This window comes from Anoplopoma fimbria, chromosome 9 (genome assembly GCF_027596085.1).
Source record: "Anoplopoma fimbria isolate UVic2021 breed Golden Eagle Sablefish chromosome 9, Afim_UVic_2022, whole genome shotgun sequence".
Lineage (NCBI taxonomy): Eukaryota > Metazoa > Chordata > Actinopteri > Perciformes > Anoplopomatidae > Anoplopoma > Anoplopoma fimbria.
In genome coordinates this window covers 14,401,391-14,422,071 of record NC_072457.1, presented here as the reverse complement: position 1 = coordinate 14,422,071, position 20,681 = coordinate 14,401,391, and the positions used below count along the sequence as shown (strand labels likewise).

Sequence of the window (20,681 nt, the reverse complement as noted above, 5' to 3'; positions counted from 1 at the left end):
GTCATGTGGTACCAACTTTTTCATTTTTTTTTCATCATCCAATGACCAAGCAAAGCGACAAATCAAAATGAGGATGTTGTTGTTTTTTATTCAGCTTGACAGAAGCAGACAAAAAAATACTTCTGTTTTTAAAAAGGCACAGAAGACAAACTGAAGTCAACATGAAGTCCGATTCAGAATCAGAACAGTTTTAGAGTGTATGTGTGTGTGTGTGTGTGTGTGTGTGTGTGTGTGTGTGTGTGTGTGTGAGGAGAAGCAGCTTTGTTTGTGTGAGTCTGTCCAACAGAGACACAGAGGGGTTTACTGCTCCTTCTTGTCTCCCACTTTCTGCATGAACTTGTTGTACTGGTTGTCTGTCTTCAGCAGCCTGTCCCACCAGGTGAAGGTGGAGGAGTAGTTTCCGACGAAGTTCATGTGGTGGAAGTCGTGGAAACGTGTGCCGGCGTAGAACGGGATGAGGTGGAGCGGGTTCATAGGGATGTCGTAACCACTGAGAGGGAAAATAAAAAAGTCTGTCATTCAAAGAAACCGCCCGAGTTTGTTCTGTCTAGGATATTAAGAGACAAATGCTTTTCAGATGAGACACTCAAAATGATCAAAAAATATGTTTTTCTAATGGTGGTACTGAAGATATGATGCATTTATTTTGGTTCGGTCCTTGTGTTGCTGCCTTGTAGTTAGATATCAAGAGATGGCTAATTTGATCATGTTTTTATTGCACTGTATATGTTCCCACAAACAATAATAATTTGTGACTTAGTCCTCTTTTATGTAATACTGCCGCAATGTGTGAAGTCTGACTTTTGTCAGAATCCTTGTTTTATTTCTAGTGCCTAAAAAGAAATTAAGAAAAACACAGAGAGATATGACACATAAAACAATTTGGGAAAAAGGCTAAAGTATAAAACAGTGAGTTTTAAAAGACATTGTGAATTTGTGTTGTTGTTTATGCCAACACAGTTTGTGAACCTTGTGCTCTCTGTTATGCACGGGCATATAAGTCTTCAGTAGAAATGTATGTATAGCATAAAGCTCTAGAATAATAGCAACATATAAATGGTATTTAGTTCTATGTGACCTGATTGTATGATAGTAACATCTGGTGTCTTATGTGGCCCTCTAGTGGTCGACCTCATTACTACTGACAGAGTCAACGACGATAATCAGTGATGTAACTGCTGCTGTTTCTCCAAAACACTCCAATAAATATCCCTTGCAATTCATAATAATAAACATTCTAACCAAAAATGTGTCATGCAGAAAATTTGTCCTACCTGTGGACATCGATGGTCTCCAGCAGGCGGAAGGACACCCAGGCCCACAGGAAGAACACGTGGTTACAGAAGAGCATGATGCCGATGAAGAAACCAGCTCCCAGGATGAGAGTCTCAGCAGGATGAGCGTATTCTGCCTGCATGCCGAACGGAGCCTGAAGGACAGCGGAGACGATGTGATGAAGACGTCTGTGTGTGTGTGTGTGTGTGTGTGTGTCACAGCTACAGCATCATTAATAAGTAACTCCTCAGTAAAGAGATTTGTGTTTGCGTTTATTTATCTTATCACTTGTGTGTGTTTTTACTCACGGTGAACTCATGGTGGACTTTGTGGATGTATTTGTAGATCCTGCGGTGATGCAGCAGGCGATGGAGGAAGTAGTGCCAGGTGTCTTCAACGACAGCACAGCCGAAGCACTGAATGAGGACGTACGGCCTGAAGGAGGAGATGAGAAGAGACGAGATAAGCTCACTGAGTTAGCTCTACTAACAGATTTGACTGAAGGTCCTCAGACGAATGGCAGCATATGTAACAAAAAAAAAAGCTTATATTTCCATCCAGTTGAAAATATATTTTTCATCCCACAACGTATCCCGTATGGACAAAAATATAAAAAGAATGTCAAAGTTAAATTGTCTACTTTTTTGGGTGATAAAGATTGTTCCAAAATTGATTGCTTCAAACCTCCATTTATGCATTTTAATGTGATTTCATCTCCATTTCCCATTATTCAATACATATTGATATTGCAATTATATTCTTAATATCACAATATTAACTGTTTGCACTATCCACTATGCTGCTGTAATCCTGCAAATTTCCCTGCTGTGGGACTAAAAAAAGGATTCTTTTATTTTGCAAAACTAAAATGCATTTATTCTACATGGCAAAATGTATTCAAAATGCCCAACACAGGTCTTTATCAGCATCATAGTCAGCCGAAGCTTGCACACCTTTATTGTGTAACACTAATCAGTAGAGTGGGAGGGTTGATCTTAATCAATGTGCAAGCCTGTTGGTCAAAAGCTAAGAAGTGATGCATCATCAAATAGAAAGAAGATAAGTAAAATAATAACAAATATATACTTAAAAATTCAATTATAAATATAAAATAATAAAGAAAAATAAAATAATAAAGAAAAATAAAATAAGAATAAGAAAAAATAATAATTGGACATTTTAATACATTTTGCAATGAAGAATAAAGGCATTTTAATTTGCACAAACCCTACAGTGTTACTTAAAATTTTATTTTTAAAGAGACTTACAATGTATACCTTTTTGAAACAAAGAAATGTCAGCCATGCAATAAGCCACGAGATTAATTATTGCTGAGTCTACGAAGCATCCACACCCTGCTGTTGACTTTTGTAAATGGGCTTTTGGAGCAGTTGTACAAGTATCTAGGGCGGTTTGAATATGACGCATTCAGGTGTAAATAATTGTACTTCAACTGACCAGCGTGGCATCGAGTCCCAGTCATAAGGGATGTTGAAGAATTCAGTGAAGTAGTAAGTGCCACAGATCAACGGCAGCTGGATGCAGAAATGGTTGAACAGCAGCATCTTGAAACATCTCCACTGTTTCTCCCAGGTCTCTGGCTTGTCCTGCACACACACACACACACACACACACACACACACACACACACACACACACACACACACACACACACACACACACACACACACACACACACACACACACACAAACAGAAGGTCTGTTAACAGGAATGTCATCTTAAGATTCTGGAAATAAAATCTTAACAACCTAACAAACCTGTTGGATCTTGTATTTCTGCATGAAGGGCATGAACTGGAAGAGGAAACCAGGCAGGCAGAACAGGAAGTAGATGAACTCGTGGACGAAGAGCGACCCCCATGTGGCGATCTGGAACTTGGTGTAGTTGTCCAGCATGTAGTCCCAGGCGTGTTTCAGGGAGGGCTGGAGGGGGTTCTCTGGCAAAACTGCATCCACGTACTCCGCCGCCAGGTAGGCGGAGCTCAAGATGTCTACCGTGCCGTTCACCTCCATGATGGACAACGCAAAGGTGAGTGCAGGTGTGGAGAGAAGACTGAAAAAAACAGGAACACCATGTTACACATACAACTCTCAGACGGGACGTAAATCAGCTGGACAAATAAGATTCTCAGTCATGTTAGTCTGCTGTAGGTTTGTCTTTTCAATATAAACAATTGTAGTACAACCTAGTAGACCATTATAAAAAATTTGCAGAGGAACCATAAAAAGAACAAGAAATAATGAACGATTTCTAAGGAACATAACTGCCATAATATCACTGAATTTAAAAGTATTATTACAACACAATTAACACTTACACTCCAATCCAACTCCCTTTATGCACAATATACAATGTGTGCTTATAATTAATGCAGCAAAAGATCAGAAGCTTCATTTTGTTGCACATGTTCAGTTTTGAACTGAGTTATTTTAGTTTTTAAGACATTTAAACATCATTTGTATTCATTATATAGATAATAATACTTCTAAAACACATACTATGAATATACATATAGAGTGAAAATATAACCAAACACTACCTATCTTACAGGCATCCATCAATACAGTTTATTTTAATATAATTTAAAATGTGCACTAATCAGAACTACACAATAAATTCAGATGTTTTGGTATGCTGTACATAAGTGGGCCATGTATTAATTTCTTCCACATCTCAACTCCTCTGGTCCTTATAGTTGTCAAAAAGTACCATAATTATCAGCAAACTGCATTTAGTTTACTTAATACTATTTTAAACAATACATGCTATTAACAACCAAGCAAAGACACATAACAATAGACTGTTATGTAAGAAATACTCAGATTCTTTATTTAAGTAAAAGTAGTTATAACACCACTCTTCAACTCTTTTCTCATTAAAAATGAACTTAATTGAACCAAAATATACATAACTACCAAAATAAAAGTACTTATAATGCATTCTCTTTGACAGTGTTATAGTATACATGATTAGATTATCATCCCTGCCTTGACATATTTCATGCATTTTAAAGCCGCAGCTATTTGGATAGTTTAATCTATAATTATGCATCACATTTTGTAAAAAGACAAAAGGTTCTGTGCGTACAATCTGAATGCAAATTAACTAGGACCTATAGTTGTGTAAATTTATAAATGTTGTGCAGTAAAAAGTACAACAGAAATGTAGAAGTAAAAGTGATAAAACCTGTAAATACTCCAGGAAGAAGTACAAGAACCATACAATTACATAAGTAAATATGATACCTCACCACTGCAGAACTTCAAGATATTACACTATTTTATTTCAATGTTTTAAAGCAAAATTATGGTGATACACTACACCACAACAATGTTGCCTAATATCCAGTGCATAAGGAAACAATAAACACTATATGAATCAATAAATTATGCACAGAAGCTTTCAGTCTCACTGCTTACACACGCTGTTGGTGCAACAATTGAAACATTCACAGCTATCAAACATATCGTTATATCTCTCCAGTAACATTATATCACTAAAACACTGACACTAATTCATGATTATTATTGAACAACCGGTGTGGTTCAGGTTACAAAACAGGCGGACATGTTGTTCTTTAGATGTGACAATATCTGCATCTATTCTTCACCCAAATACATAAACAACAGATGCACTTTACGAATCGCTTCTAATAAAACATGTAAAAATATATAATTTGCAGCAAACAGCGACGGTTCACTCACCTTACGGCCAAACGTCCCGTCTACCTGAGCAGAGGCGGCCGGCCGGGTGAAGTACAGTCATAACGAACGATCTGATTGGCCGAGAGGAGAGGAGGCTGACGTCGAGGGGACGAGCGGCTGCGCTGATTGGTCCGCGGGATGGAGCGATGATAGTGAGACTGAATGTTTCTACAGCAACAGCCAATCAGAGGCGAGCAGGTCTTTTCATAACATCTGCCGTGCTGAACAAAGTGTACGAGGGAAGGGATGGGGTGGTGCGGAGAACTTTGAGTCATACATGAATGTCTTCCGTCTCAAATTTACATTAATAGAGTTTGTGACTCTAATGTGAACGTTGGTAATGTTATTAAGGCTTTGAGAAAAAAATACACTGTGGTATAAAGTTTAAAAAGTATTGTTACATTCAATCAAAGCACCGCTGAAGTATTTTTTATGAAAATAAAATTATATTTCCTGGTCATACTGTTTTTTCCTGAAGTATATCCTTTGTTGTTTTTCAGTTATTTTCATATTCAACATTTAATTGTGACGGGTAAGTATCAATTTAATTTTTTCAGCACTAATATACCTGAATACTTTTTCACTCTACAAAACCCCAGTCGTTGAACAAGTCCTTAATTAAAAGTTCAGTACAGTACTTTAGCAGTACCAACTTGAAGAACTGCATTACTAGTAAAAATCCTTCATTTAAAAATCTTGCTTATGTAAAAGTATGGAAGTATTATCTACACAATGCACTTTAAGATTCAAAAGTATAGATACTTTGTATGCAGTAGATCAGTCTATCAATAATGTGCCACTACATATTATATTATCAATACTGATGCATTAGCATGTGAGCAGCATTTTAATAAGAGTTCATTTTAACTACTTTATATGATGTAGGTTAATTATTCTATAAAATGATCATACAGTGAGTGTAGGTATGTAAAATCTTAATCTGCTAAGTATTAGGTGTCAAATAAATGTAGTGATGTAGAAATATAAAGTAAAGCTCAAGTAAAGTACAAGTACATCAAAAATGGTACTTATATACAGTACTTGAGTAAATGTGCATGGTTATTCTCCACCAACGCAAAACATTTAGTTTTTTTCATTTAGCAAAAGAAGCCAAGGTATTGAATACCGGCACAATAATTAGAACATTAACTGATTAAATACAAAATGGCAGAAAAGTTAAGAAGAGCGTGAAACTGAGCAGGAAAATGACGGCAGCTTCACACGACACAAATGTTGACATGTGAAATTGTAACGACTGCATCGCCGTATCGTTATCAAAACATCACACACAGCGTATTTCATTTCAACGTTTTACTGATTTGGCAAAGTTTTAAAAACAGATTATGTCATTTCACAGCTTTAAATACAAGAAGCATATTTATTAATGATAATATAAAACAAGTAATGAAACATTTTCAAAGTCATTAGCCTACGGGACATTCCTCAATACACTGACAAGAAAACAGCGATACCAGTTACTTTTAGAGCATTATTTTTTTTCAATATAGGAGGAGTAGGGAAGAGAAAGAGGAACAGAAAATCAAGAGTAGGTTTGGTCACTTTCCAGAAAGAGAGAACAGATTAGTAAAGTAGTAAAGAGAGACAGAAATGAAGAGACATATTAAAATTGGCACATTCATAGTACGTCAGGGTGTGCAGTAGTTAATAGGGTTGCTACACCGAAGGAGGAGGAAGAGGGAACTGTTGAAGGATAGGAGGTTTGAAGTTTAGGGACCATGCAGGGACTTCAGGCTGTTGTTGTCATTAGTGGTTACAACCACAACAAAGATGGCTGCCGGGGTGACAGTAAAGCACTGATACATCCAGCTGTTTTTCACCTCCAACAGCTTCCCCCTCTGTCTATCACTGTTTTTGGCAACATGAATGACTCCTCTCCTTCACCAGAAGCTTAGTGTTCGAGTTAAAGTCTGCTTTTTTTTAAATTTATTTTTTAAAGGAAATGTACATTTTCTGCAAATGCTTCTCACGTCGCTTCTCTGAATTCATGCGGGCCGACGCAACTGACACATCATCACAGATTTGGAGTCAGTTCTCAAACGTGTCCCGGAGCAGCTGCGCTCTGTCCAGTAACAGTACTCAAGGCATAACAGAGGGGGAAGAAGAAGAGGAGGGGCGTAACTTGACATTCAGGCACTCTTGAACAGCCACACTGCAACACTGTAAAAGGTCAGAGGTCAGACAGAGTGCGTTCATGCGGCGTCGGACCGGGCGTCACCACACAAGAGACCCAGATGCACACAAACACTCATGCTCACATGTGCAAGCAAAGGAGCACCTTTAAATGCAAGCGCTCACACACACACACACACACACACACACACACACACACTGACTCACACACGCACTCACACACACATCACGATAAAAACAAAGGAGAAACAAAGATTTCAGTCCCAAATGGTCCTTCTCTGTCTCCCTCTCCCATAGATTGGATCAGTGGTCTCTCTCAGAGCCGGTTCATGTTAACATTACTAATGTTAAAGTAGCTTTGCGATTAAAGTAGCTTCATATCAGCAGCGTTTCAATGACACTGCAGCGGCGCTTCAAACTGCTTTGTCCAGTCGCCAGCGGCAGTCCTGCCAGGAGGGGATTAAAACACGGGTTCGATTCCCCCCCGTTTGTTACAGCTCCCCCTTTCAGGTAAGTGCAAAAAAATCTTCAGCGTCGTCATCATCCTCAACAACATTCTCGTCATTTTTCTTCATCTTCGTCAGTGCCCGTGCCAATGCTGACCAACATCCAAGCATCGGCGTCATAGACAGATCCAAGATCAGTATTCAGCAGGGGAATACGTTCTGCTTCAAATCAGTGGCGAGTGTCAAGAGCAGTCATAACGGCTTGTCAATCACAGTCACACCTGTGGTCAAAAACAACAACAAAAAGAGTGAGATGTGGGCATTGCTGTCGCCACGTTATATAATATTCATACAAAGCAAATGTTGTGAATGTTAAGTATAAATGTAAAACAATGAAAGGAAATGAAAGCAAAGGGCCTTTATGTCCACTAAAGGGAATGTTGCTAGTACTCTGAAAAGTAGGAAAAGTTTTTTAAGCAATATGTAGTGTTGTAATTGATGTGAAAGATAGGAGTAGGTGTAAAAAATGGAGTACAGGTATCTATATATAATAACATATACACATATATATATATATATATATATATATATATGTTTCTCTACACACCTGCATAACTGCGTCCTGTGCTCATGCAGGTCGGCAGTAGTGTCCACTTGTCTGAGTTTGGATTGTAGAACTCAACAGAAGCCAGATTGCAGCTGCCGTCGTCTCCTCCCACCACATACAGTATGTTGTTTACAGCACACACACCTGAAAACACACACACATAAACAGAATGAAGATTAATGGACGTCTAACATCTCACGTCTGAGGATCTCTGCTGGACTAGACTGTCTGAGTTACCTGCGTTGCGTCGACACATGTTCATGTCTGCTACCTGCCGCCAGCTGTTAGAGGCCGGGTCATAAACTTCACAGCTCTTCCTCACCAGAGGACCATCATGACCCCCGACAGCGTACAGTAAACCTTTCAACACACCTACACCTGAGGGAAGACACCGGGCACAATATTTGGTCACCAATTCTGTCTTATCATGGATTTCCATCACTGAGTGTAGCACAACAATGATCTTGTCTGTTTGTCTTGATGGATAAATCTGTGAGACACGCTTGCACGCACGCACGCACGCACGCACGCACGCACGCACGCACGCACGCACACACACCTGCTCCACTGCGTCTCGTGCCCATCTCTGCGATGTAGCTCCACGCGTTGCTTTTAGGGTTGTAAGCTTCTACTGTACTAAGACATTGTCTGGTTGCACCATCATAGCCACCGACTGCATACAGGATCCCTGAAAAAAACATAGGAAACACACAACATTCATAACTTAGAATAATAAAAACACAGTAAAATACATTATTTCAGCCTTGCAGGAAATAAAAGCTTGTAAAGCTCAAAATGTTGAAAAGTTTTGAGGCAAATTAACACAATTTTTTTTTAGTATTTACTATTTAACTATTAACTTTTACTTTATGGGTTATAGACTTATTCATCTATGTCTCTTCTATCTCTCTTTCCCATTACCTTCTTCTTGTGAAGCACCTCTGTAAACTTTACTTTTTCTGCTTGCTAGATTAAGAATCCTTCACTGTTTGTTTATTCTTAGTTGATGAGGGTCAACTTGTGCCATTTTTCAAGTTTCATGGACTAAAAATATGAGCTTCAAGCCAGTTCCAATGTATTCAAATTATGGCTTCAACACCTCGGGGGTTCAAAATAAAAACGTTTTGAAAGTGAAGTGTTCAGAAGTGTTCAAAAATGCTATTGCATGGTTTAAAAAGTGTTTCTATTATGTTGATCTATTCCTAAATACTGAACTAGGAGTTGTATTCACCATTGACAACACCGACTCCTACACTGCTTCGTCGGGTACTCATGGGTAACACATGGAACCACTCGTCTGTCTTCGCGTTGTACGCCTCGATTGTCGACAGACCTGCAAACACACACACACAAACACGTATCAAAAACACCATGCACAATCACACATATTATACAACTTCCTGTTGTTACACAAAGCAAAAGCTTGTAGGGATTTAATGTCTTGAACTCAAACTCTCTCACTGCTCACTGTAATCATAAAAACATTTTAATGTCACAGTCACACATCTGTACCTGTGCTGCCGTCGAACCCCCCCACAGCGTACAGGAGTCCGTTGAGCACAGCAGCCCCGAGCGTTGAGCGACGGTCCTGCATGCTGCTCACGCTCGTCCAGCGGTCCATCATGGGGTCGTAACAGTCGACCGTCCGGACACGTAGAGAACCGTTGAAACCACCAACTGCATAAACACACCCACCCACGTACACCACACCTGAAAGGCAATAACACAGGAAATACTCAGGTTAAAAAAAACACAAATATATAGAAAAAAACACACTCACACACACAAACAGCCTGGTGCAGTGAGGCTGAAGGTTGAAGCAACCTCAAGGGTGGGAATGTCATGAAGTGCAGTCTGGCTGCACAATTAATCAGAGTCAAAAATTGTTAAATATTGTTATATTGTGCTGCAGAGATGTCCTGACCTCCACATTATAATCTAGATACTTTAGAAATCATTTTGTTTGGTAAACCTCCTTGAAAAAAAACACAGCAGAATCATTCTAATAGGTTTTTCATGAAAATTAGAATAAAGATCATTTCCACTAATATGCCAAATCCTATTGCAATTGCAAAATCAGGCAATCACAATAATCATAATTAGATTAACTGGGGTCGAGTTCCCAATTTCTTTTGTAAATTTCCCCTTGAGGTTAAATTAAGTCTTAACTTTTGCAAATGGCACTAACAACACAAGTCCATCCAAACTGGATACAAACAACAAACTTGTTTCCCTCCGTGTGTCGTCACAGTGAGCCCCACCTTTGGGCGTAGTTGGTGGAAGACAGAAACATTCCACCAGGGGGCATGATGAACAAGTGATGCTGTTTGCCCAGATCATTTTTTAAATTACACAATACCGAAACCTAACAAGAATGCCTGAGAATATTTATTTTGATCACAAATGGATTGAATCTCAGTGCCAATATGCCAAGATCTGACCTGAGTGACCATCGTCTGTAGCTGCGTCTGTACTTCTAAACTGAATACATCATAATGGGTCGACAAGGCCTCCATCTTTTTCATACAATGCAGAGAAATACAGCCTTTCTTTTACCTGAATTTGGAGGACTATATATGTAACCCTCAGTGTCCTCCATTTTACTGTGTGGTGCTGAATTTTGTAAAAATGTGTTCATGTGAACCTTTTCTCCTCATAAAATCTGGAGGTATTACTACAGAGTACAAGGTATTTGTGTTCATGTCTTCAGTAGCAGCTGGAAAATATATTGCTTTAACTAGTCTGATGGAAAACCCACCTGAAGGACTCAACACTGCAGTTCTCACAAGAAAACTAGGTATGTTATTAATCACAGATTTATTTAAGTTATACAGTGTATTAAATATTAATCTTGTAGACTATTTTCTAATAACACTGTTAATGTATTGTGTAACCCGTCCGGTTAACCAGCAGTGTTTACAATTTTTAGGCAGTTTGAGGGCAAGGTCCTGCTGATTTTATTAATTTAATATTTACAAGATGATGAGGACCACCTGAATGCAACGTTAGTTTGGTGACTTGGGGAGTAAGTGACGGTTTGGTGTAGCGTTCAGGTGCTGTTGTTGTTGTTATTGAAGCTCTCCTACCTGCTCTGCACCTCCTGGTCGGGAGTTCGGCCACCTGGTACCACCGCTGCTCCTCAAAGTCATAACATTCAACACTGCGGATGGCTTTGGGAGCCTGGCCTCCAACCACAACCATCACCTGCACAGAACAGGAACAGCAGAGCCATTTCGTGACTAACTATGAATCAACTGTTGTTGTTTTCTTATTAGCTAAGAGAAGCAGAGGGTGTGTGACTACCTTTGGACAGCAGGCTGGAGTCCTCATGCGTGTGCGTGCAGTTTTCATCAGAGCTCTCTGGTCAGCGGGCAGCAGGTGGTACTTCATGGCCTCGATGAGGTAGTCTTTACACGCACTGCTGTTCTTGATCAGAGACTCCTCCTCCACCCGCTAACACAACCAAAACAGTGAGAGAGGAGTCAGTCATCCAACTGGATTAACAAAATACTGCAGCATGTTGAGACACAGCAGCTGAGACAGAGAAGTAACTGTATAACTATGATTATATAAACTACAATCAAAGCAAAAATACATGATATAAATCCAAAATCAAGACTAGTTCTGATTCTACTAACAAATCTAATGTTTATTACGATTTAACTTATATTTATCTTGAGATTTTACCTGAACAACGTTAATAGTACAAAGAGATTAATTGTTCTTTCTCTAAGTTAGATAACATTCAGTGATTCATTGGGTGGAGTGCATTGGGTTTTTTTCCTTGATAGGATGTAGACTGCCTGACTTTCCCCATCATAAAGGTTAATGTAAAATGATCAAACATCAGTGTGGTTAGCTGCTAATCAAAGATAAACTCACTAAAAACAGAGCCAAAAACACATAAGAATTAAAGCATGCATACTCGTCCAAAATGAGGCAATGTCTACACTACACAACATGAAGAATGCTGAGCATTTAAAGTAGAATTAAATAAGTAGCCGTATGGGATTCATTTTTTTCCTTACGTTATTTTGCCACCTCAACCCTGTTTCAAAAGCAGCAGAAAAAAAAAATAGTTGGACAACTGGATAGGCAGCAACATGTTGCCCGGCTGTATGTTACTGCCTACACTCTGTTGCTCTGTCATTAGCTTAGCTGTGGTCTTATTTTCAAGCTGAAACCTGTGTTGTCTGTGTCACAAGTCACATGATCCTTTAAACCACATTTGCTTTGTCCTCAGACACTGTGGTTAAAAACTGCACCTGTAGTTTAGTCTGAACCTGGTAACCTACTGTAGAGACCACAGTATCTGAAGCTTCACTTGAAACTGCTGCAGAACTGGTCAAAGGTCATAAAGTTCATTAAAAAGACAGATTCAAACAACTACGATCATTTGATTAGCGGAAGAGAGTCACTCTCTTTACACTCACTCATTCATTCATTCACACATCTCTCCTTCCCTTTGTCTCTGCGGCTTCTACTCTATCAGCTGATTGTGGGCTGATTCTGCCACGGTTGCCCCAAAACCAAACAACATTTTAAAACTGCTCTGATCTGTTTTGCTGCCAGTTGTCATTGTAGTTTGAACCAATGCAACCATCCTCCACCCCGATTCACCTTTGGACTTCATCATTTCAACTGCCAAGTACTACTACTCAGCCCATCATTGGATCTAAAGCAACTCCCTCCAGGGGGAATGTTCTTGATCTAATCACAGCATCACTACCCTGCTTTTAATATATCATGTCCTAATGGAGTCCAATGGCCAAACACTCTTCAATATTAATTTCATCATGCATGTGTAATTAATTATAGCTTCACTCTAATGAAGTCTCACCTGATTGAAACTCTTTTACCACTTTTTTAAACTTCAACAGTCCAGTTTTTACAATTAAAGGTGAAACTTTCTCCTAAAGACTTTTTTTTATGACAGAAACTGATTATCTGATCAACAAAAAAAACTGTTGTTAATTAATCCACTGCCATAAAGTAGGACGTTTGGTCAGTTTGCCAGTATTGTAAGAAAAAAACTAAAATGAAGGACGTATTGTCAGAACCCCTATTTTTTTTCTATATATATTTGATGGATTATTGATACTGCAGTAGATTAAAAAGAAAACCAAGGGGCAAATGTGCTAAAATAAGATGTACATTTGACATGAATATTTAGATCAATGGTACTTAATGGTAGTGACAATCAACAGTCATATATGTTTTAATAAATTCATTATCAGTGTTGTAAGTCATCAGGCCACTGACATGGGTGAGAATTTCAATAATGATAACATTTAATCATAATGATTAACTGTACAAAAGTTTGGAAATGTGAACCACTGTAAAAAAATAAATTAAAAAAAATCCAGTTCAGCTGATCTTGAACTAAATCACAGCTCAACTAGTCAGATGCAAAGTGACAGAGCAGCAGTCTGCGTGAGCGCGAGCATAAACAAAAAACACACACATGCGGTTCCTCATACCTGCACCAGGTATTCTCTGGAGAGAAGCGGCAGGCGAACGTGTTCCATCAGGTGAGCCAAGTGTTCCTGCCGGACGTCTTTATCGTGGTTGACCCAAGCGATCACCGCCTCAAACACCTGCACAGTGAAGAACACAGAGACACTTGAAGCTCATCAGGTACAACCATTTTGGTCTGTGCTGTCCTACCTGCGTATACTGAGCAGAGTGAATGTGTGTGTGTACCTTCTCCTCTGTGGGGATGGTGAGCTTGTCGCTGGCGATCAGGCTGGACACCTGCTCCATGCCCAAATTGAGGAACTCTTCACTCCCAACCACCTCCGTGAAATGTTGCTCTGTCAGCAAAAGCATGGAATGAAAATAACTACCCTGCAAATGAACACATCTTTTTTTTTTTGTCTTCTCTTAACATGGTCATTAATTAAACCTGTTCTCATTCCGTCTCATCCACCGTCCCACATCCTCCAGGATACACGCTAACCCATTTTAGTGGAGCAATAAGAGCTGTTCAAACACACACACACACACACACACACACACACACACACACACACACACACACACACACACACACACACACACACACACACACACAACACACATACACACATAAAACAGGTAGAGATTTGCCCACACAGACCTGCGTAGCTGTTGGCCTGTGTGAGGAGCTGAGAGCAGGCGTGTAGGTCAGCGAAAGCTCGTATCCCCAGACAGTTGGATGGATGAAGCTGAGAGCTCAGGAACTCACAACAAGCTTTTTTCACCTCGTTCAGCTGGAGCAGGCCGGCTGCAGGCAGCAATGCCTGTCAAACACACACACACACACACACACACACACACACACACACACACACACACACACACACACACACACACACACACACACACACACACACACACACACACACACACACACACACACACACACACACACACAGAATATCCTGCATAAAGTATAATATACTACAATGCAGATTAATTAAGTTAAAGGGGTGACATGCTGGCCTGCTCTGTAGAGACACAACCTTTACATAAGATTAGGTTCAGTCACTCAAAATGACCAGCTTGTTGAGACTTTTCTAATAAAATGTATATGTGTAGGTTTAAGTAGAAGGTCTGGGTTTCCAAACACAGCAGCAAGAACGCCTGAGCTCCTCTAAGTTTAGTTTTAATATTTTACACTTTCAAAAAGAGTGAATTTTCCCCAAAGGCAAGGCAGAAGTTTAAAGATTAGCTAAAGTGCTCAGCATATGATCAAGTAAAACAAAAAGATGCTTGTAATCTACAGTTCTTAAATCTCAGCAGCAGCAGCATCATGAGAACCAATTTCCATTTTGGTACCATTATTTCATTAATTTCTGTTAAAAACAAGTTGTTAGGACAGGACATTAACAGTTAAGGATCAATCAGAAAGTGCAAACCACTGGGTTTGGTTATTAGTTTTAGAAAAAAGGGCAATTTCATTTGATAAGGCGATCAGAAAGGTGGGTCAGTTCAAAAGTTTGCGATAGCTTCACAAGATGGGTATTTTATTTACTTTTGCTTGTGCAAGTCACTATTTTCTAGGGATGTCTTTGACCAAATAAATTCTTAGTAGCCAGCACTGATAGGATTTGACGACTCACCGACAAATCGAAAGAGTCGTAGATCACAACAAGTGAAATCAATCAACTGACAAACAAACTATGTCATACAACAGCCAAAAGAACCAGTGTTAAAGTCAAAATGTCCCCAGTGTTTATGTGAGCATAAATGTGTGTGTGTGTGTGTTTACCTGGACGTTATCCTCTGTGACTTGTATCTCTGCTGTGTAGATGTAGTCGACCAGCAGGCCCAGAGTCCAACCATCCATCTCTTTTATCCTCACTCGCTTCGCCCGGCTCTCTGCCATCTCACCTGTTGGTAGACATGCGTTATAGTAGAGGACATAGCCAAAACAAACATGAAACACAGGGTGAAACAAGATCCAGCCAGATGTCCAGCAGCATGAATATCAGCCAGTCCTCACCTGTGAACATGGCGTGGAAGTAGGGACTCCCAGCAGCCAGAACCACCCTGTGAGCGGCGATCTCTACGTCCTCCGCCACTATGGTCACATCGCACAACAAGCTCTGGCTGTGGGGGCATTAAAGAGACGGGGAGGTGAGAGATTTTTACTATTTTAAAATATAAAAGGTCGGCACCCAGAGGACAACAGAGAACTGAGAAAGAGAAGAGCGTGCATCACCTGCGCAGCTCGTTCATGACTTTGAACGCCTTCCTCATGTGCCGAGGGTTGAGCGTGACCGGACCTTGTCTCTCGACGCCATCTTCTTTGTCCAGAGCGTGTGGACAAAGTCTGGTGCACCTGAGAGGGACAGCAGAGACGCTCAACGTTACTGAGAGCGGACATCAGACGGTAGCATGCTTTTACATACAGGAAGTATAGAGAGTGATAATACACAACGAGCAGTCCTGGTATATGAATATAGCTGTTATTTTCTATAGCAGGACATTTTAGAGTGCATTACCTTTAATATACAATATCCACTTTAAACAAGTAAAATTAGACGCTGTGTTTAGATTGTCTGGCTCTGAAGTTTTGTTTGTCTGTTTTACCAACTAAGTTTTTTTAACTATTAGCAATTAACACATACTGTTGCTATTGGTGCCCTCATTTTAAAATGCCTTAAATAACCATGAAAACTTATTTTGAAGTGTTTTTTTCCCCAAATTATAAAAATAGCAAGCCATGTAGTGAGTTTTGGTTTTATTTTTTTAAAGGTTTGAAGAGATTTCTGAATTGTATTACAAACAGGGCTTCAACTAGGTTGCATCTCAACAGGTTGAATGTCACTTAGCAGCATTAGCGACTATAAAGAGCTCAATCTGCAGGTGCACGAGTAAAATAAAGCTTTGGATTGTATTCAGTTTACTTCAATTCTTTAAGGGAAGAATGCATAATAACCATTACAATAATATCAAACAGGAACACACCACATGAAGAAAAAGAAACAGAGGTCAAGAGGGATTTGATTGATCATTATGTGACAAAATGTTGCTCTGGCATTAAAACCTACAATGAGTCAGCACTATAGGACGCTCTGCAACTGTGATCTGGTTACTTCACAGTTAAAGTGTTGTTTCACCTGAATTACATTTACCTCTAGAAGTTTGTTAACCATGTGGTTTTGTTTCCTGAGGGTTTTTATATTTTGCTCTGCTTCCACAGGATGCAATACTTTCTACAACAGACACATGAAAACTGTTATACATGTTATTTCAGCCCGTTCTCATTCCCAGGGCATCGAATATCGATGCTCTGTCATGTTCAACGGCGTCTGATACCTACGCAAAAGGTTTACGTACTTATTTTTAAGCAGGACAGTGATGTTTTCCTAAACCTTATTGTTTTTGTTTGATTTCACAGCATAAACCACATGTTCACTGCGGCCGTGCGCTGGTCGCAGTGCGTTATAAAGTGGCGCCAAGGGGACAAATCGTCAGTATGTGACGAGTTGGAATGGGAACGTGTTGGTTATGCATCAGAGAAGTTAAACCATAGATTGTTGAGAGAGATGGTGTTGCTGTATTTCATTTTTTAAATCCTGTGAGTACCACTAATGAAATTCCATTTACCTCCTATTGAGGTGTAAACAAAACTGCATTCCCCAAAAACACCATCAACACCTCAGTAAAACAGTTTTAACTAAAACAAAACAGTATTATGGCAGAACTGTTGTATTAAACTGCATTAGTTTGGGCCAAGGCTACCTAATAAACTGGCGCTACCTACCACCCCCCCACCCTCTGAGCAGTGTTTATGTACACTTTTGCTTCCAAGTTAGCATTAAGTAAAGACCCAACCCAACAAGTACTCCTCTGCTGTATTAATACTAGCTGGCCCCGGCTTTTATGTGAGTCATTTGGTTTGAGGTTATTTGATCAAAACCATCACCTTATTTAGCAATATGATCCATGTGAGCTCAATGTTAACTAAGAAATAAGGTATTCTGATGAGGTTTAGACTTTTAGCAAGACAGGGCCACAACAATAGCTGACAATACCGGCTGGTCATCTTTTATCTTTTACCTTAGCTCCCATATCAAATCAGCAATTAATCAAATCAGCTGGCTCCTCGGGTTCCGGATGATAAACCAGCCTCAACCTAATAAAGTGGCCCGTGAGTGTAAATGTATAGATGCTTCCCATCTTAACCACATTAAACTACAAATACACAAACATCTAATATTCAGCTCTACTGAATGGAAGGAGTATTCAGATCCTTCACTTAAATAAAAGTACCACTACATTTATGTAAAACACTCCATTACAAGTAAAAGTCCTTCTTTCAAAATCATACTTGAGTAGAAGTATTATCAGTCAAATGTTTTCTATTAAAGTAACAAAGTACTCGTTCTGCAGAAAAACTACCTTCATGAATGATTTATTAGTGTGTGATACATTATTAAATTGTTCATACTGATGCATCAAGTTGCATATACTGTTGTAGCTCTTCAAGCTGGATTTAAACTACTTTAAATAAAGTTAACTAGCGGTTCTGAGGGGTCGGGCGCCTCTAAAGGGTCACATGATAAATCTGAGGGGTCATGAGATGATTAATGGGAGAAGAAATAAAAATACAGTGATGTGTATACAGTAGTTTGGACTTCCTCTTAATCTTAGCTGTATTTTGAGAAGCCCAAAAGATTGGAAACTACTGATGTTATTGTATTTTCTATAAACTCATAACACAATTTCTGTTTAAATTATAAAACTGAAACTTGAAACTATAACTGTCATATAAATGCAAAGGAGAGAAAAAATAAAAGCTTTATGAAATGTAGTGGAGTAGAAGTATAAAAGAGCAGAAAAATATATTACAAAAGTAAAGTACAAGGCTACTTTCCACCACTGCTCAGCACACACCGGTTGCCTCTCCCTTTCATAATAAAACATCCAACACACATATGGCCTTCACATATAATCCTGCTGCTCAAGGCAAAAATCACGTGTCCCTTGTTTTCTGTCACAAACACACCCACACACACATGGCTACATAGCAGCAGTTAACACACACATACCACCCCCACCCCCCTTCTGCCATAAACAAAAACACCTCCGGCATCCCAAACATATCATCAGATTATAACCCACAACCACAGACCCACAGACCCCCCCCCCCCTCCGGCTCGGTGTCGGTCCCCGGCTCTCACTGACCGGTCCTCCCCGGTCAGTGAGCGGCCACGCCGGCTGGTTCTCGCTGTCAATGCGGCACCATCAGTCAAGCAGCCACAGGGAGACGTCAGCACACACACACACACACACACACACACACACACACACACACACACACACACACACACACACACACACACACACACACACACACACATAATGATTATTGTTGCACTCACAGCGGATGACTGTCCATGATTCCGGTGTTTTTCAGAGGCTGAAAACTTGGCCCAGCGGCATGCACCATTCCATATCCACGGTGTCGTCTCCGGATGGGTCTAAATTCTCAGGCGGCGATCAGCTGTCCAGAGGCGGGGAGACGGGCTGACTGCAGCCCCGTTAAAGCAGCCCGGTTCATGGAGACACACACAGCCCGACTGCGGTGACACTCAGTAACAAAAACACGTTGCGTTTCAACCCCGGCTGTTTTGGAGCCCGAGGACTGTCTGTCTAGTCGGCCGCAACAAGAAAAAAAAAAAACACGCCAACCAGCAGCGTCAATAAAGGGTTTATTGTGTTTTTTCTTTATTTATTTGTTTTCCTCTCTCTCTCTTCTCTCCTGGGTGTCTATGGGTGCGAGAGGCGGACAGACAAGGCTACCTGTTATTTTTCCAATCGCTGATTAAAACGCACAAACAAGGACATGTCGGCAAAGACGGTCCTCCGAGCGGCCAAGGCGGCCCGCAAGAAAGCACTGTCTCCCTCTAGCTGCGGGAGACCGAGCGGGGAGGAGGCTCATGAGGAATGTTTAACACTCACTGTGAATAAACAAAAGGAAAACATTAATGCAAAAATGATGGTCGACTCCTTATCTGATTTTTTTTGACTTAGATAGACACATTTGCATAGTTACAGCAGCCAATTCACAAAACAAAGGAAAGAACAAATCCTGAAAGACTATAATCTAAAATATATTAAATATGTATTAAATACTCAATGTACAATGATAGTGCCTAATAATAAACTGTACATAAATAGTGCTGGTCAGTAGAGGATGTTACATGCTGTACAATGAGGTGCAAGACAGCCCTTGTACAGTATATATAAATGTACACAGGAAGCTTTAAAATTAGGAATCTAATTATCTAGAATTAAAATAGCAGAATATTTAATAATAACTTTCTATCCCTATTTGAATTTAATTTACTATCTCTCAATTTTGACTTTGTTCCTTGTGGTTAAGATGTATCTCATAATCTTGATTTATTTAATCTCATACATTTAAGTAAGTATAATTTATTTGACTTGTTCAGTCAATTTTGACTTTCAATCTCACAATGTGGACTAATTACCTTCATATTTCATAATGTTGTCCTAAAATATAAGATTTTTGCATTTGGCAATTAAACACTTGACACCTTGACTAACAATCTCATAATTTGTCTTCAGTATGTCATGAATCTGTCTTTATATTTCCTAGTTATAAATTATTGTCTATTAAGTTTGACTCTAACTGGAAATATTTATATGTTGTGATTTTGTTATAGGACATCATTTTGACTAACTCAACATTTTGAGGAACTATGTCTTAATTAAGACTTTGTAAATAGAAATTTTGACTTGGTGTCTCATAAATTTGAGGTATTATGAGTATTAATATTTTATATAAAGATTCAACTAGAGAATGCAAAACAAGATTCTTCATAAATACAACAGATTCCGTTTTTCAGATGCAACTTAATTAGAAAATGTATAAAAAGGTGTTCTGCAAATGTAATAATAAATCCCCTGTTCCATCATGTCAAGGCCACAGACCCCTGTTCTGTAAGAAGTTTTTTGTC

General features: G+C 39.5%; 2 protein-coding genes across 2 annotated transcripts; both read right to left on the bottom strand.

Moving 5' to 3' along the window:
• Window positions 1-68: 68 nt before the first annotated feature.
• On the bottom strand, window positions 69-5,077 carry msmo1 (methylsterol monooxygenase 1). Its single transcript, XM_054604840.1, has 6 exons — window positions 5,002-5,077; window positions 3,055-3,349; window positions 2,734-2,882; window positions 1,584-1,710; window positions 1,275-1,429; window positions 69-490 (listed from the first exon to the last, which is right to left on the bottom strand). Exons 2-6 carry the CDS (start codon window positions 3,307-3,309, stop codon window positions 301-303), a joined length of 876 nt encoding a protein of 291 aa, XP_054460815.1. The 5' UTR covers window positions 3,310-3,349; window positions 5,002-5,077; the 3' UTR covers window positions 69-300.
• A 1,251-nt stretch (window positions 5,078-6,328) lies between these two features.
• Window positions 6,329-19,527, bottom strand: klhl2 (kelch-like family member 2). The gene is made up of 15 exons (XM_054604040.1): window positions 19,080-19,527; window positions 15,911-16,030; window positions 15,692-15,798; window positions 15,458-15,579; window positions 14,324-14,486; window positions 13,909-14,018; window positions 13,686-13,802; window positions 11,509-11,658; window positions 11,292-11,409; window positions 9,718-9,915; window positions 9,437-9,538; window positions 8,765-8,893; window positions 8,443-8,583; window positions 8,206-8,349; window positions 6,329-7,879 (listed from the first exon to the last, which is right to left on the bottom strand). The coding sequence occupies exons 1-15, from the start codon at window positions 19,145-19,147 to the stop codon at window positions 7,851-7,853; spliced, it is 1,818 nt and encodes a 605-aa protein (XP_054460015.1). The 5' UTR covers window positions 19,148-19,527; the 3' UTR covers window positions 6,329-7,850.
• Window positions 19,528-20,681: the final 1,154 nt, after the last annotated feature.

Bases quoted from the DNA above. Each gene is read 5' to 3' on its own strand.
- msmo1 (XM_054604840.1), bottom strand. From the start codon at position 3,309: ATGGAGGTGAACGGCACGGTAGACATCTTGAGCTCCGCCTACCTGGCG. The intron at 1,430-1,583 runs GTGAGTAAAAAC...GCTGTCCTTCAG, and splicing joins AAGTCCACCATGAGTTCACC to GCTCCGTTCGGCATGCAGGC. The intron at 491-1,274 runs GTAGGACAAATT...TTTCCCTCTCAG, and splicing joins GAGACCATCGATGTCCACAG to TGGTTACGACATCCCTATGA.
- klhl2 (XM_054604040.1), bottom strand. From the start codon at position 19,147: ATGGTGCATGCCGCTGGGCCAAGTTTTCAGCCTCTGAAAAACACCGGA. The intron at 11,410-11,508 runs GTAGTCACACAC...TGTTCTGTGCAG, and splicing joins CTCCAGCCTGCTGTCCAAAG to GTGATGGTTGTGGTTGGAGG. The intron at 9,539-9,717 runs GTACAGATGTGT...GTGTGTTTGCAG, and splicing joins GGGGTTCGACGGCAGCACAG to GTCTGTCGACAATCGAGGCG.